At 31.3% G+C, this 15034-nt stretch overlaps 2 protein-coding genes across 4 annotated transcripts; both read right to left on the reverse strand.

Annotated features, from left to right (window-relative positions):
- Positions 1 to 2276: 2276 nt before the first annotated feature.
- Positions 2277 to 3223, reverse strand: LOC147907794 (uncharacterized). Its single transcript, XM_087412050.1, has 2 exons — positions 3123 to 3223; positions 2277 to 3021 (listed from the first exon to the last, which is right to left on the reverse strand). The coding sequence occupies exons 1-2, from the start codon at positions 3221 to 3223 to the stop codon at positions 2277 to 2279; spliced, it is 846 nt and encodes a 281-aa protein (XP_087268176.1).
- Positions 3224 to 4506: 1283 nt separating this feature from the next.
- Spred (Sprouty-related protein with EVH-1 domain) lies at positions 4507 to 15034 on the reverse strand. 3 transcript variants are annotated; one of them, XM_011070963.2, is made up of 7 exons: positions 13975 to 15034; positions 12035 to 12341; positions 11680 to 11848; positions 11026 to 11037; positions 10876 to 10937; positions 10158 to 10717; positions 4507 to 9793 (listed from the first exon to the last, which is right to left on the reverse strand). In XM_011070963.2, the coding sequence occupies exons 1-7, from the start codon at positions 13992 to 13994 to the stop codon at positions 9637 to 9639; spliced, it is 1287 nt and encodes a 428-aa protein (XP_011069265.1). In that variant the 5' UTR covers positions 13995 to 15034; the 3' UTR covers positions 4507 to 9636. The 3 variants fall into 3 exon arrangements, with proteins under 3 accessions (XP_011069265.1, XP_011069266.1, XP_011069267.1); XM_011070964.2 differs by lacking the exon at positions 11026 to 11037; XM_011070965.2 differs by lacking the exon at positions 11026 to 11037 and having other exon boundaries at positions 10876 to 10901; positions 13975 to 15033.

A 15034-nucleotide genomic window follows, 5' to 3' on the forward strand; every position in this document is an offset into this window, starting at 1 on the left:
TTAGAAAAAAAAGAAGAATATATCGAACCGAGATTAAAATTAATCTACATTGATGGAAATGGGCATAAATCACGTGATTACGACGCCTTTTTTTCATTGTATTCACAGTTCACACGTATAGACTAATTCAGATATAATCTTTACAGTATATTTAATTTCTTAAAATAAAATTTTTTCTGTATCATATCTCACAAATTAAATATTGGGTCATCTAAAAAGTATCCGCGGTACTTTGTCACTAGATATATGACCATCAACACACATCTAGTGACAAAAAACCGCGGATACTTTTTAGATGACCCAATATATGCAACAGCACACCTTGTACAACCTACATAGCCTAATTGAAAGGGTCTCGTAATTCAAAATTATATTATGCGTAAACGGTTAAAATTACGATAATTATGCATAGGACCTTATTTGTAGAGAATTTCAAGAGCTTTATTTTTTGTTAAACACTTTTTTTCTAAAATCAATATTTTCTGAGATATATGCAAAAAAGCGAATTTTTTGCATTTTTTCACAATGGCGGCCAAAATATGGTTAAGTGCCAAATTTTATCAGATTCATTTTTAGCAGCCAAAAATACATGGAAAAATTTGCTACCATTAATTTTCCAGGTTATGTAGTTCTTCTAAAGGTTTACCTTCTTTTTTCCCACTCGACTTTGTTCATTCTGGCAGTCATCTTGAGTGCGCCATTTTGATTTTCCGAAAAGGCCACATTTTTTTTTAAAGTAGACATCTCAAGCAACAATTTAAGCCCAAAATGAATCCCGTAGGCTCCTCTGAATTTTGGACAGGGTGGCTCTTTTGATAAAGAATGCCCCATTATATGAAAAAATTAAAACTTGTAATAATAAAATGTTAGGATATTTATTTCTTTATAAAATCTAAAAAATAAAAATTTTCATAATTATTTTGACCAAATATTTCCTATGGAGTCTTCACTTTTAATGGACACGATGTAACATAGTAAAAGTAATGATAAGAAAATCAACAAAATAAAAATAATTAATAATAAACAAACTTTTATAATATAAATCATATGGCATATGGAAAAACGCATGGCTTTAAAAGCCAAACAACAATTATAATTTCACCATTATAATTTGCATTACGTTACCGATGTAAATTTTACCGATGGTACTAATATATATGATATTTATAATTTTGCACAACAATATGCTATTGCTTGGTTCTTAAAGGCATGCGGTTTTTTATGTGAAAAATAAAAATATGTTAATTTAAAAATCGAAAGACTAATTAAAGATTCATAAATGTTAAAAAATATGTCAATAACGAATATACGTATTCTAAAAGGCTATTATAGAATAGAGTTGGTAAAAAACATATTTTAAACATAGTTTAAAATATACATAATTGATGTTTTTAATGTTTTTAATATATTTTTTTATAATACTGTTAAAAGCATATTTGAAGCATTAAAAACATATTGAAGAAGAAACACAATGATTTATTCTTAATTTGATTAATTTGAAGTGCTTTTATTCATTTTTATACTTATTTTCACTTATGTGCCTTTTATCCCTTTTTATGATTATTTACTGATTGTCAGGGAGGGGATAAGTTAGTTTTCGTTCATTTTTACAAATGTTTTAAAGCAATCTCATCATTTTGTTTTGCTCAAAGTCTTTATAAATGGCACATAACAAATATTAACGTGTTATTTCTCGCTTCTGATGTCACGATTCAATATGGCTGTGACGATTACTCAGGAGCTCCGCCCCCCCCCCCCAAAAAACCTAAATTACTTAATCTTTGCCAACCCTGCTATTGAACCTTTGACTTCATAATATATTTATATTCCTGTTTCTCATTGCTTGATCTGTTTATTTAAAAAAATATTAATTTTAAATATCATATCTACACTATGCATATCATCTATATTTACACGCGTGCAACATGTGTACACGCACACACGTTATTTATTTTGTTTCAAAAAGATTATTAAAAATAATATCTAGAATATAACTAATCTGTGCTTCGCAGGTTTTCTCCATGTCTTGGTCCATTCTTGATGTGCCAACGTTTCGTGGGCCTTGCAGTCCACTTCATCAGGGCGAGGAGCAGCCTGATACTGAGCTGTTCCTCCAGGTCCTTCCTTTTTATGTTACGCTACTTGTTGAGATGGGAGTTTTTTGGTGGTGGAGGGGAGGGGGATTAGAGTGATGGGGGAAAAACAGATGGTGGAATCTTGGTCGGTCTTTGCTGGTCGGGAGGATGATCTTCCATATCTTACTTATGTTATAGCCATTATCTGTTTAGATTGTTAGGGTGTTTTTGTATTTCTATGGCTTCTCTGTATTTTCTTGGGAAGTATGATGTGGTGTTGGTTATCGTGGTTGCTTCGTCAAACAGTATTTGATGTCCTGTTTCGACGTTATGTTCTGATAGTGCCGACTGTGTGACGTGTTTCAGTCTGACGTCTCGTTGGTGTTCTTTTATCCGTAGGTTTACCATTCTCCCGGTTTCCCCGATGTATACTTGTCCGCAGGAACACGGTATTCTGTATACTCCTGCGGAACTGAGTGGCGGTCTTGGATCTTTGGGGTTTCTTAAGATTTGTCCTATCTTCTTGGGTGGTTTGTAGACAGTTCGGACATTGTGTTTGTTCAATATCCTGCCGATCCAGTCTGTAGTTCCTTTGACGTAAGGGAGAATGGTTAGGGTCCTGTCGTCTGTTTGTGTGTTCGGAGCCGTTGTCTTGTTTGTGTGTTTGTTGATTATTTTGGTTATGTCTTTTTTGTCGTGTCCGTTATTTTGTAGAGCCTGTTTTAGGTGGTTTATTTCTGTCCGTAGATGTCCTCTGTCGGAGATGGCGAAGGCTCTGTGTACCAGAGAGTTTATTACTGATTGTTTTTGTGCTGGGTGGTGGTGTGATTCAGCATGTAAGTATCTGTCCGTGTTGTTTTTCTGTACACTTGATGCCCTAGGGTGCCGTTGGTCTCCTTTGACACCAGCACATCTAGGAATGGGAGTTTCCCGTTTTCCTCTATGTCTATGGTGAAACGGATATTGGGGTGTTGTTTGTTGAGGTGGATGAGGAATTTTCGGAGTTCAGATCTGTGTCTCCATATCACAAATGTGTCGTCTACGTACCGGAACCAGACTTCTGGTTTCTTTGGTGCTTTTTTGAGAGCCTCTTTCTCGAAGTGTTCCATGAAGATGTTAGCGATTACAGGAGAAATCGGAGAGCCCATCGCTGCTTCTGACGTTTGTTCGTAGAAATGGTTGTCGTAGAAGAAGTACGTGGTCGTTAGGCAGTGCTCTATTAGTGGGATGAGGTCGGAGGAGACTTTTTGTGAGGTTTTTATTATGTTAATCGTATCTTTTATTGGAACTTGTGTAAACAGGGATTCTACGTCGAAGCTAACGAGTAGATCTGTGGGCTGTAGTCGGATTTTTTGGATTTTATGTATGAAGTCCGTTGAGTTGGTTATGTGTGACAAAATAACGGACACGAAAGACACAAAAAAGACATAACCAAAATAATCAACAAACACACAAAACAACGAGACAAAACAAACAAGACAACGGCTCCGAACACACAAACAGACGACAGGACCCTAACCATTCTCCCTTACGTCAAAGGAACTACAGACTGGATCGGCAGGATATTGAACAAACACAATGTCCGAACTGTCTACAAACCACCCAAGAAGATAGGACAAATCTTAAGAAACCCCAAAGATCCAAGACCGCCACTCAGTTCCGCAGGAGTATACAGAATACCGTGTTCCTGCGGACAAGTATACATCGGGGAAACCGGGAGAATGGTAAACCTACGGATAAAAGAACACCAACGAGACGTCAGACTGAAACACGTCACACAGTCGGCACTATCAGAACATAACGTCGAAACAGGACATCAAATACTGTTTGACGAAGCAACCACGATAACCAACACCACATCATACTTCCCAAGAAAATACAGAGAAGCCATAGAAATACAAAAACACCCTAACAATCTAAACAGGGATAATGGCTATAACATAAGTAAGATATGGAAGACCATCCTCCCGACCAGCAAAGACCGACCAAGATTCCACCATCTGTTTTTCCCCCATCACTCTAATCCCCCCCCCCTCCACCACCAAAAAACTCCCATCTCAACAAGTAGCGTAACATAAAAAGGAAGGACCTGGAGGAACAGCTCAGTATCAGGCTGCTCCTCGCCCTGATGAAGTGGACTGCAAGGCCCACGAAACGTTGGCACATCAAGAATGGACCAAGACATGGAGAAAACCCGCGAAGCACAGATTAGTTATATAGAAAGCACCAAGAAGAATATCTAGAATATTTTACATTACTTCCATATTTATTAGTTTTTTAATTTTGTCATTATTTTTTTATTATTTACTGACACTCAACTATTATAAAAAAAACATTAATAATGTAAAAAAGCAAATATCTAATAATTTGAAAAAATATGATAACTAAATTAATCGAACTGCATAATTACGGTTATGAAAAATCAAAAAGGTTTCACATATATTTTGTCATTTATTCATAAAGCGGCTAATTTTCAGTCTTTAACAATTTAGCATTAAAGGCATTTTAATATTTTCTTTAACAAAATAATAATATTAAGAAACTAATTGCTGCAAATTTATTTAAAAATTTTAAAAATTAAATTAATTCTGCTATAAATAAAATTACTATTAATTAATATAAAATAGTTAATCTATTTATGTGTAGAATGCTATTTTTATATACATCTAGAAGTACATTGATTTTTCAACGTAATTTAAAAGATATTTTACAACTTTCAATGTCAATGTTTCTTGGTATATTTTTACAATGTTGTCACATTAATTTTAATAATACAAGCAGATAATTGGAGATTGTACATGACTTAATCAAAAAATACTTTAATAATAATTTTTAAATAATTGCATGAAATAAACACTATGATCTCAAATATATATAAAAAAATTTCTCTAATTTTCAAAATACTACATTTCTCACATACAATGTACATTATCTCCCCTCCTTTACACACACACACACACAAACACACACACACACACACACACACGCGCGCGCGCGCGCGCATACATACGCATATTGTACATTTTTCATTATAACATAAGCATAATGCTATTACTTACAAATACTGTCAAAACAATAATGTTAATTTATTATTCAAAATAAAATGTTCAAATTACTATATAAATATATTACTGCTCGATAATAATCTTTCTTTTCATTTTTCTTTTATTAATTTCATATAAAGATATCTTTAAAGAGGTATTGAAAACAAGAAAATATCTAAATAAAAAAATAGATTAAATCAAAGAAAGTAAACAAGCCTATTTGAGCCAGCAACAGGATGTATATTTTTCGTTTATTTAATAAAAATAAGACTTTTCGGTAAGATCCTTGATTTGGATTCTCTTCAGTAACAATGATATAACTATTAATAAATAACAAACAATATTAAACCTATATATGACTTAATTGTATATCGATCGTAAATTATTGCCAGATTGCGTGTGGTACATCTATCAGTAATTCTTAAGCATTAAATTGCCCGATCTGCTAAGTAAATCAATGAATTGTTAGTCATTGAATATATTCTAAGTTAATACTGGGTGAACATACGTTATACAGCTTATATAGAATCACTGTGATGAGTAGACCAATGGCTGTATGACTAGTAATATTCATTAAATTGTCAAATTTACTGTATAATATAAATTAAAATAAATTAGACAAGTTACATTAATAAAATTTTGAAAACTTACATGAAATCAAAAGAATATTCAAATTCACTCTTTATGGTTTGCTCATCAGACACTAAGAGAAAAATTATCTCGAATGTCGAAAATATATACAAAAACAAACAAGAAGGAAACATTATATCATTGTAAATTTATTCTCATAAAGAGGATCTAGAGATAATGTGTTATTCTGTAGATTTAAACCATGTTTTTGTTTTTTAATATGGATCATCTCTGAAATTAATCTTTTGTTAAGAATCTTCTCTTCATCTAAACTTCATCTAACTTTTTGTTATTCTAATCAAAATTATGTGATGCTTCGATTCTATATTCTGTGATCAATGTTGAGTTGTGTACCAGTTAATGTGATTTCTGTGCTCAATGATACGATTTTAGACATCTCGTCTGTCCTACATTATGTTACATTATAATCTTTGCAATCTCATAGACAACGTTGGAATGTGATCAATTAGAGAATCTTTTTAAATCTTAATAAATTTGCTCAATCCATTAATGTCATTATAAGCCATTCTTATGTAGGAATTAGTATTGAAAAAATTCTGAATTTTTCTTTGCATAATAGAAATAAAAGATACGTTAAAAAAATCTTTTGTTCATATTTTTTACAATCTTACCCTCAATGTATTTTATGTGGTTCAATTGTTCGAGTTTGTTATGTAATCTTTCTGTAATAGTAGAAAATATCAAATTTAATAGGTAACCATTGTTTAAAAGAATTTTTATGAACCAAATTCAAATTTTTTTGGTGGAAGTTAGGATGAGAGAGGAAAAGAATTGTCTATTAAATTTATCATTGTTTCTACTTTTTAGCAGAGAGCGTAGCCACAAGTAAAAATTTAAAAATCTACTTAAGAATGTAAATTTTGCGATATAAATCACGAATAAAGATATTATCTTTTGTACTCAAGCAGACGTCCAAAAAATTCAATCTAGAGTCATCTTTTACTTCTACAGTGGATTTAAGTCTAGAGTAATAAGAATTAAGACTGTCTAAGAATTCATTTATACAGATATTGTCAAGGGAAAAGCAATATCGTTTACGTATCTTACATAAAAAATGGAGCAACGGAAAGTTTAATGCACACAATTTCAATCTTGCATCACAATGTCAACCACTACAGAGGATAATGAACCCATAGGTACTCCATATGTCTATTTATAAAACTTATTGTTAAAACAAAATATATAGAATTTAGAACTAAGTTAACTGCCTTTAAAAAATTTCATCTTTGTAATGTCAGTATTCCGCTCAATAAGCTCAATAATTATTTTGATAAACTTTCTAAAACTAGATCAATTAGTGTATTAGTGAAAAGTGACACCATATCTAGAGATGAAGGCATTCTTTAAATTGTGATATTAGAAATATTTTAATTTCATCTGGAAGTTGTTATCGTTGAAATCAGCCGGCGGTAAACTATTTTGAATTATTTTATACAATATAGATATAGATAGTTAAATTGTTAAGGGGATTCCCAATGGATGAAATAATGACACAAAGCAGATATTCAGCTTTGTGTATTTTAGGTATATCGTAAACATGAGGTAGCATAGTAACACTTTAAGTATTTATAGCAAGAATCCGGTACAAGTTCCACAATGCTCCCAACTTTTCAGAAATGCCTTTAATTCAGTGAGTGCCTTGTTTACGGGATTACATTTCAAATTCGTATACGTCTCAGGATCTGTAAACAATGCCTCCATTTTCTGTATGAAACCTGTTCTGTCAAGGATCACTATTATGTTGCCTTTATCGACATGTGTGAACAAAATCTGTGGATTATTTTTAACAAATGTCTTTGTTTTGAAGGGAAGAGAATTATCCTGTTTACATTTATTATATCTTTATGTATGATTTTGGTTTGATTAATGGAAAAACTTTATTTCTCATTTCTTTTGTATTAAAAAACTTTAGTCTCATAAAATTATGTTCTATATGTTTAATGAAATCTCAATATTAAACGTTATATTCCGATATTAAAATCTTCATTTGCAACAAAGATTGTACATCGGCTTAGATAGGCTTGTTTATTTTCTTTAATCATTAAAACCTGAATTTAAAGTTTTTTTTAAAATAAAATAGATTAAATATTTTTATAATCAATACGTCAAGTATAATGTGCATTAATTGTTTGAGATGACAAAATGATGAAAAATAAATGTTGGAAAAAAAAAATAAAAGATAAATCTTATATCTGTCTTTCAATATATTGGGGAAAAAGTTTCTTCGTTTTTTAAAATTCAAAATTGTATATACAATATCTTTGTCAAAAATGAATGGAATTAAAAAAAAAAAAGATTTTAAAGCTTTAAATCTCTTTACTTTCGAAAGGTTAGACTGTTAGAAATGTAATCACGAGCTTCATTTACATGTAAAGGAAGCTCGTGGTTATGAACAAAATTAAAAATAATGATTCAATTGAAAATTAAGCAATTACTTAAATGTAATGAACGTGTACATTAAATTTATGAAATTTAATGTACTTTTAATAAAATTTTATGAAAAGTACATTAACTTTCATAAATTTTCGTGAAAAATACAATTTTATGTATATACAAAAATAAATTTTATGTATATGTACATAAATATATTTTTTAGTTATAAATACATTAAATTTAATGTAATGTCAATGTGAAATTAAATTCAAATTGTGTAACTTAAAATTTAATGAAATTTAAGAACATTTCTAACAGTGTACTATATTTTTTGAGTTTTTGTGAGTGGTAATTTTTACATATAAAAAACTACGAACTGAAAAAGATCAAAAATTTTCTTTTCACTTTGGGGATCTTTCACGTGTCAAAAAAAATTTACGAAATTTTTTGACTACCTATCGTGAAAGCTTGAAGCTTTCCTTACAAAATCATTTTTTAAAAATGTATCTATATATAATATTTTTTGTTCTTGAGTTATTTACGAGTTAAGTAAAGGAGCATTCTGACTGATTGCTCATAACTCCGATAAAAATCATCATATCGTAATTAAAAAAAACAGAAACTTCTTAAAGCTGAAACTTTGTACTAGCGAATGGTATAATTGTAACGAAAATTTCGCAATAAATGAAAAACTTTTGCATAAAAATACGAAGAAACTTTCTTCCTAACCAATATTATTAAATTTCAATCAATTTTTGTTCATTATTGTTATTAATTATTATTTATTATTATTAATTTAAAAAAACCAAAACAATTGATGATGTGAATACACATTTATATCACATGAAAAAAACATGAAAATAAATTGGAAAGGCTTATTGATTCGGCAATTTAAATCAGATCTAAGAATCACAATATATCTTTACATTTTCCATATTGATAATCCCATCAAGACATATTCTAAGTCACCTTATTTATTTTTCCATTAGACGCGTATCATTGGATATCATAAAGCAAACATCACTCAAACTGAGAATAAAAAAATTTCTTTCGTGTTGACTCACAAAAGCTACACTCACAATGTGCACCACATATCACAAATAGTTGGTCTGAGTCCATTTGCTGTGATTTCCACAGATCAATTATTCAAACTGTGTAAATACTAGTTGATTTCATCCAAATTGTCCAATGTACATGTGAAATTAAATAATGCACTTTGCTCTAATAAAATATATAAAATGTATGGAATATATTGAGATTATGACATCCTGTACTAAATTGGGTCTTACTTATCTGACTGATCAATTTTTTTCTCAAAGATGACTCTGATGAATAAGTGCGTGCACTGGAAACTGTTTACCCCTTTGATACCTCTGACAGCGACCCATACTCAAATCATAATATTCATATACATTGGCGACTGCACCATACGACGCAGATAAGTTGCTTGAACCAATCGAATATGGAGCAGAGATATCAAAGGGTTCTTCCAGTTATTCCATAGGATGGTGACGCCCGCCGCACATTCCACAGAACATTCCGCACCAATGTACAGCTTTAAGTGGAGGATATATCCACAAGCAAGGAACGATCAATGACAACAAGGCCAAACCAAGCCATCTGCGTCCGCATCCTTCTTCTGCACTACAACTGATTTGATATTTTAATTTATTCAAATGTTATATATAAAATATTAATCGATTAAATATTATATTATAAAAAAAATATTTTATAATGATAAATACTAACGTATAGTTTAAAATTTAATATACATCCAAAGATATCTTTAAAACAACTGATTTAATGTTTTTTTTGCAACAAATATAAAATGCAATAAATTTCTAAAAAATTCGAATTTTGTTTTGTAATACAAAACAATGCAAAACAGTTGAAGAAAATAATAATATAAATACAAATAATGTTAGTTAAATATATAAGAAGTAAGAATAGTATAATAATAGAGTTAAAAAGACATAAATTATCTGGCTATATACAATTATAATATTATACTTACCTACAAGGATTTTGTGCAAAATCACCTTCGGCATCACTCATGCAGTGATATAACATACATTGGGCACATGACAAACAAGAAATTGTTGCAATTCCACGTCTAATTGGATCAGGGGCATATTCGCAGGAACCTTTTGGATTATGTTGCTCTGAATACAGTTCTTGACAATGTTTACAACGTAACGTTTGCACATTACGTTTCACAGTATTTTTCGAAGGTTGTGATATTATTGTATCTGGTTTCTTCAGAGAGCTTCCACTATTGGAAATATTGTGTCCTTCTAATCTTTCACCCTTGTGATCATCGATGATAGGATATAGATATTCATGATTAAGTGTTGTAAGCTGCACGTAAGGATAATTATCTGATCCAATATCTGTGGTAGAAGCCAAGGGATGTTGTGACGATGGGGCTTTAATGGTGGAAGAACTACTAATGTAATGGATAGATCGGTGCGGATCAGGAAGCTCCGAATATTGAGAATAACTGGACACTCGAATTCCAAGAGGTGTATCCGAAGATAAACGTGGCTCAGGTGGTTCTACTGGTAAATTCAGAGTCTGAAAATTTTAATAATTTCAATAAAAACTTTGTTGCTTTACTTTTTCTTTCAATTTATTTTTACTGTAACTTGTATTTTTTTTTATCATAATTAACATCTCTTTTAAATTAAAATTAATAAAAAATTAATAAATATATAAATAATAAATTTTTTTACCATGAAAACATCTTCATCCCCAGCGTCTGGAACATCAGTAGTTAACGTCAAATCAGACAGACCTAGCACATTAAAACATAAAATTTCACAATAAAATCACATCAAAAAGGAAAAAAATAATAAGACATGAATTAGAGCTATTAAGCTTACCATTTCCACAATCCGTAATAAATGCAGCAAAATGATTAGCAAACGAATTAATAAGATACGAAAGAAACCTTATAATACTTATTATAAAATTATTGCGTGATAATATAAATATATTAGGTGTTGGAATTAATTCGTAGCGTTTTACAAGTGATGGGAAGTACTTTCATTAATGTATTTTTTAATGCTCATTTGAAATAAATAACATTCTTTCATTAAAAACGCTACGAATTAATTCCAACACCTAATATATATATATCAATGATTTTGATACTTAAATATTTAATGTCTATAATACTTTAATATTAAAAAAATGAATAAAAGTTAAATGTCCACATGATATAAAAAAAAAGATAAAAAATATAGTAATTACCTACTCTGTAAAAAAATTCCTATGTTTACTATAACAATATTGTTTCTTTGTTGGCTGTATATATTCTTTCATTTAAAACAAGATAAGGACATGATTTTGCAAAGAGAAAAAAATAAAATATGAAAAGAACTAAAATCAAATTATCGATATTATAACTTGAAAATTTAACACCAACACATTATGAATGCAATTTTCTAATATTAACATTATGTCAATTATTTTATTTTTATATCAATCATTCCTGTAAATCATACTCTTTTGTTTTTTTTAGGAAAATGCTGTACCTTCCAATAGTTCTTCAACTGCTGTTCGGACGCCTTTGTCAAATGCTCTTGCATCAGCAGCTGTTTGAAATGTTAAACCAAACTTTTTTTCCCCTGTCCGCCAGTGATGAAAAGTTGGCATTACCTTATTATATTCGAAATCTTTTTTAATTGTACAACTAAGAACAACCTAAAAAAAGATTTATTTTCATACAAATTATTTATAATAAATATAATATTGATGTATTAATGTTATATTTTTTGCAATATATATTATGATTTCAAATTATATTAAATGTAACTGCTATAGTGTTTATTATATCCTCCTGAAGTAAATATTGAAATAATAAGATAATAATAAAATTACGAGACCTACCGATTGGTCGGTGATGCGTTTTCCATAAATAAGATATTCATGTTTTTTTTTATTCGTGCCAGGTGGTGACATATTAGAAGAGCCATGGTTTTGAAGACCAACTGCTGTATTGGAGACAGAATGTGTAGGATTGGTCGTAGTAGGAATAGTGATTCCATTGGTATTGTTTATTTGATGTACTCCTGAAGGAATGACTCTACGTCTGACTGAAACATTTGCCAATCCACCTCCACTCAAAGGAACCCAACCACCAGAACTATCATCTCTTGTCATTACCTGGGCATGGACCCTTACCAGATAGTTACCACTGCAAAGAACAAATATAATACATAGTTGCTTGACATTATATATCGTTCATATTCGTACATCTATTAAAGTATAATTGATAATAATTGATAACGGACACAAATAGATATGATACAATAGAATTTCTGTAAATTTCCATAAAAACATATGAAATAATTTGTTGTAAACTAGTGTCATAAATCAGTGAAGTAAGGGGTAGAAACCAAATTGAAAATCGGCCAAAATGTGCAACTATTGGATAATGTCTTAAAACGCTAATATGGTGATTGGTTCGTGACTTCTTAAGACTGCACTTAAGACGATCTTGAATATAAGATCTGACACTATGAATACCTTCCAAAATCCCAGCTCTGTCATAAATGATTAAATATCATGTATACATACAAAGTATAAAAAGACATTATTTTGCTAATAATCAATTTTTCAAAATTAGTTTCCTTGAGAACAAAGAAGAAATTTATTTTACACAAATTTATTTATTTTACATTACTGCGTTTTCATATATGTATATATATATATATATATATATATATATATATATATATGTCGTCACAAAATTTTAATATAAGACTTAATCATAAAGATACAATTAAAAAATTAAAAGATATATAATTACAATTTTCAACGTTTTTTTGATGAACAAAAAATTATCTAAAGATTAACTATAATCTATTAGTTTTAATCTAAAAAAAATCTGATCGTAAAGATATTCTATATGACTTATTAAAAATACAAATTAATATGGTAATTATAGTTACAGTATTTAGTCGACAAAAAATGATTAAAATTAAGTATTTCTTAACTCGTGCATCTATTATTTTATCTCAGTATTATTATAAATGAAAAAAACATACATGTTTAAGGATATTCTTATATAATATTGACTCAACGATTTTATAAATTTCTAAAAAAAATATATAATTTGCATGAACGAAATAGTTTTGTTGAAAATAACATGACTTTGAAATTTCCACAAGTTTTGAAAATATATCGCGCAAATCATTTAGCCAGATGTTACACACACACTGACATCGATTCAATGAATGAACGGTCGTTCATACACGAATATTGAGTAGTAAACTGTTAGAGGGTTGGGGAAGGAAGGGGGGGAGAGGGAGGGAGAGATGGAAAAGGAGGGAGGGAGGGGGAGAGAGAGAGATGGACGAATATGCGAGATATGCGTAACTAGGGAGATAAAAAAGGAGAGAGAATTAACAAAAGACGAAATAAGAGCAAGAAATGAGAAAGAACATAATACGATAAACTTAATCTGGAGATGTCTAGAGAAAGAAAAAAGATTCGTTGAGAAATTTGTTGACATTAATTTATTCTTCTATAATCTACAAACCAAAATTACGAGAAAAGTATGAAATAAAAAAGAAACAGGGAGGAAAAGAAGAGATGATTGAAAATGAGGGAGGGAGGATGATAAAAATTACATTAATGAGGTAAAAGTGTGTCTTAGAATAAAATAGCGAATATTCGATATCGGAGGAGGGGGGGGGGGGGTATACAAGGATAAAGAACTGATAATGACATACAGAAACGCTTGTATTTCACATAGAATGGAATGGTCTTCGAAAAGAACATGTTTTAGTATGATGGATAAAAATTGCTCTTCGTAGGATACTCACTCGTCCGACGTCTCTGTCATGATTCGAAGTATCGAAGCCTTCACTCAAAGCCCACTCTCTCCCACACTTCACCATTTTCATCACATCGAAAAGACATTCGATCGCGCGATTCTGTCTGCTTTTTTAGACGAGTATCAACACACCGACACAGCGCCCCAGCTTCCTCCCTTCCTTCCGCCCACTCCACCGCCTCATCCACCTTTTACTTTGCACTCCCCGTGCAATTCATCCCCACACACTCACTTGTTTTCAATGCCACATTTTATCAAAATTAGGTACACTCTACGACTCTACCCAACTCTACCAGTCTACCACGCCTGCTCCCTTAAACCCTAACCATTTCAGTTGAGGTTTTGCCTCAATATCTCGTATCATCGATCGTATTAGATCTTCTTTGCTTGAAAAAAAAAACTGCGACTTTCCAAAGACACTATTACTCCACGAAACGTTTCAGTGGATCTCACCACGCGAGAAATGTGTTCACAGCTAAACTCCGATCACTATTATACGATACGATTGAATCTGACTGATCACATGCTGATGCTTCGCGAATGCGACTGAAACTGTGACAGCGAATCCGCGAATCGCGAATACTTTATGCAAAATAAGCTCGTTCGAACAGAACCGACGATATAATGTTCATGGGATACTTATTGACTACTGTGAGATAAAGTCGCCGGACTGCGCAACAGGATTCATTCATCAATATCACATATGCACGCACGTACGCACGCGCGCACGCCTGCATGCACGCACGGTCGCACGCATGCACGCGCGCGCGCGCGCGCACGTACCACACGCACACACACACACACACACACATACACAATTCTATATAATCAAGCGCGCTACATGACATCCTCTAGCTATGTATGTAAAGCTAGAATAACGCGATTTCTTGAATGATAAATGATCATTTATAGTGGCCGTAGAGAGAAACCTAAGAGACGACACGGCGACCTTCTCGTAAGGATGCAAACACAATAAAAGGAATAAGGAACAACGATTTCAGAAATCGGATACACCGGAACACACAGTTTCTGATAGGTTGAAATCGAAA

Source organism: Acromyrmex echinatior, chromosome 12 (assembly GCF_024713525.1).
Source record: "Acromyrmex echinatior isolate Ae372 chromosome 12, ASM2471352v2, whole genome shotgun sequence".
Classification (NCBI taxonomy): Eukaryota; Metazoa; Arthropoda; class Insecta; order Hymenoptera; family Formicidae; genus Acromyrmex; species Acromyrmex echinatior.

Excerpts from the sequence above, each read along its gene's own strand:
- LOC147907794 (XM_087412050.1), bottom strand. The coding sequence starts at position 3,223 with ATGGGCTCTCCGATTTCTCCTGTAATCGCTAACATCTTCATGGAACAC. Across the intron at positions 3,022-3,122 it reads AAACCAGAAGTCTGGTTCCG|ACATAGAGGAAAACGGGAAA; the intron begins GTACGTAGACGA and ends GTTTCACCATAG.
- Spred (XM_011070963.2), bottom strand. The coding sequence starts at position 13,994 with ATGACAGAGACGTCGGACGA. Across the intron at positions 12,342-13,974 it reads ATGACAGAGACGTCGGACGA|TGGTAACTATCTGGTAAGGG; the intron begins GTGAGTATCCTA and ends TGTTCTTTGCAG. Across the intron at positions 9,794-10,157 it reads TTTGCACAAAATCCTTGTAG|TTGTAGTGCAGAAGAAGGAT; the intron begins GTAAGTATAATA and ends ATATCAAATCAG.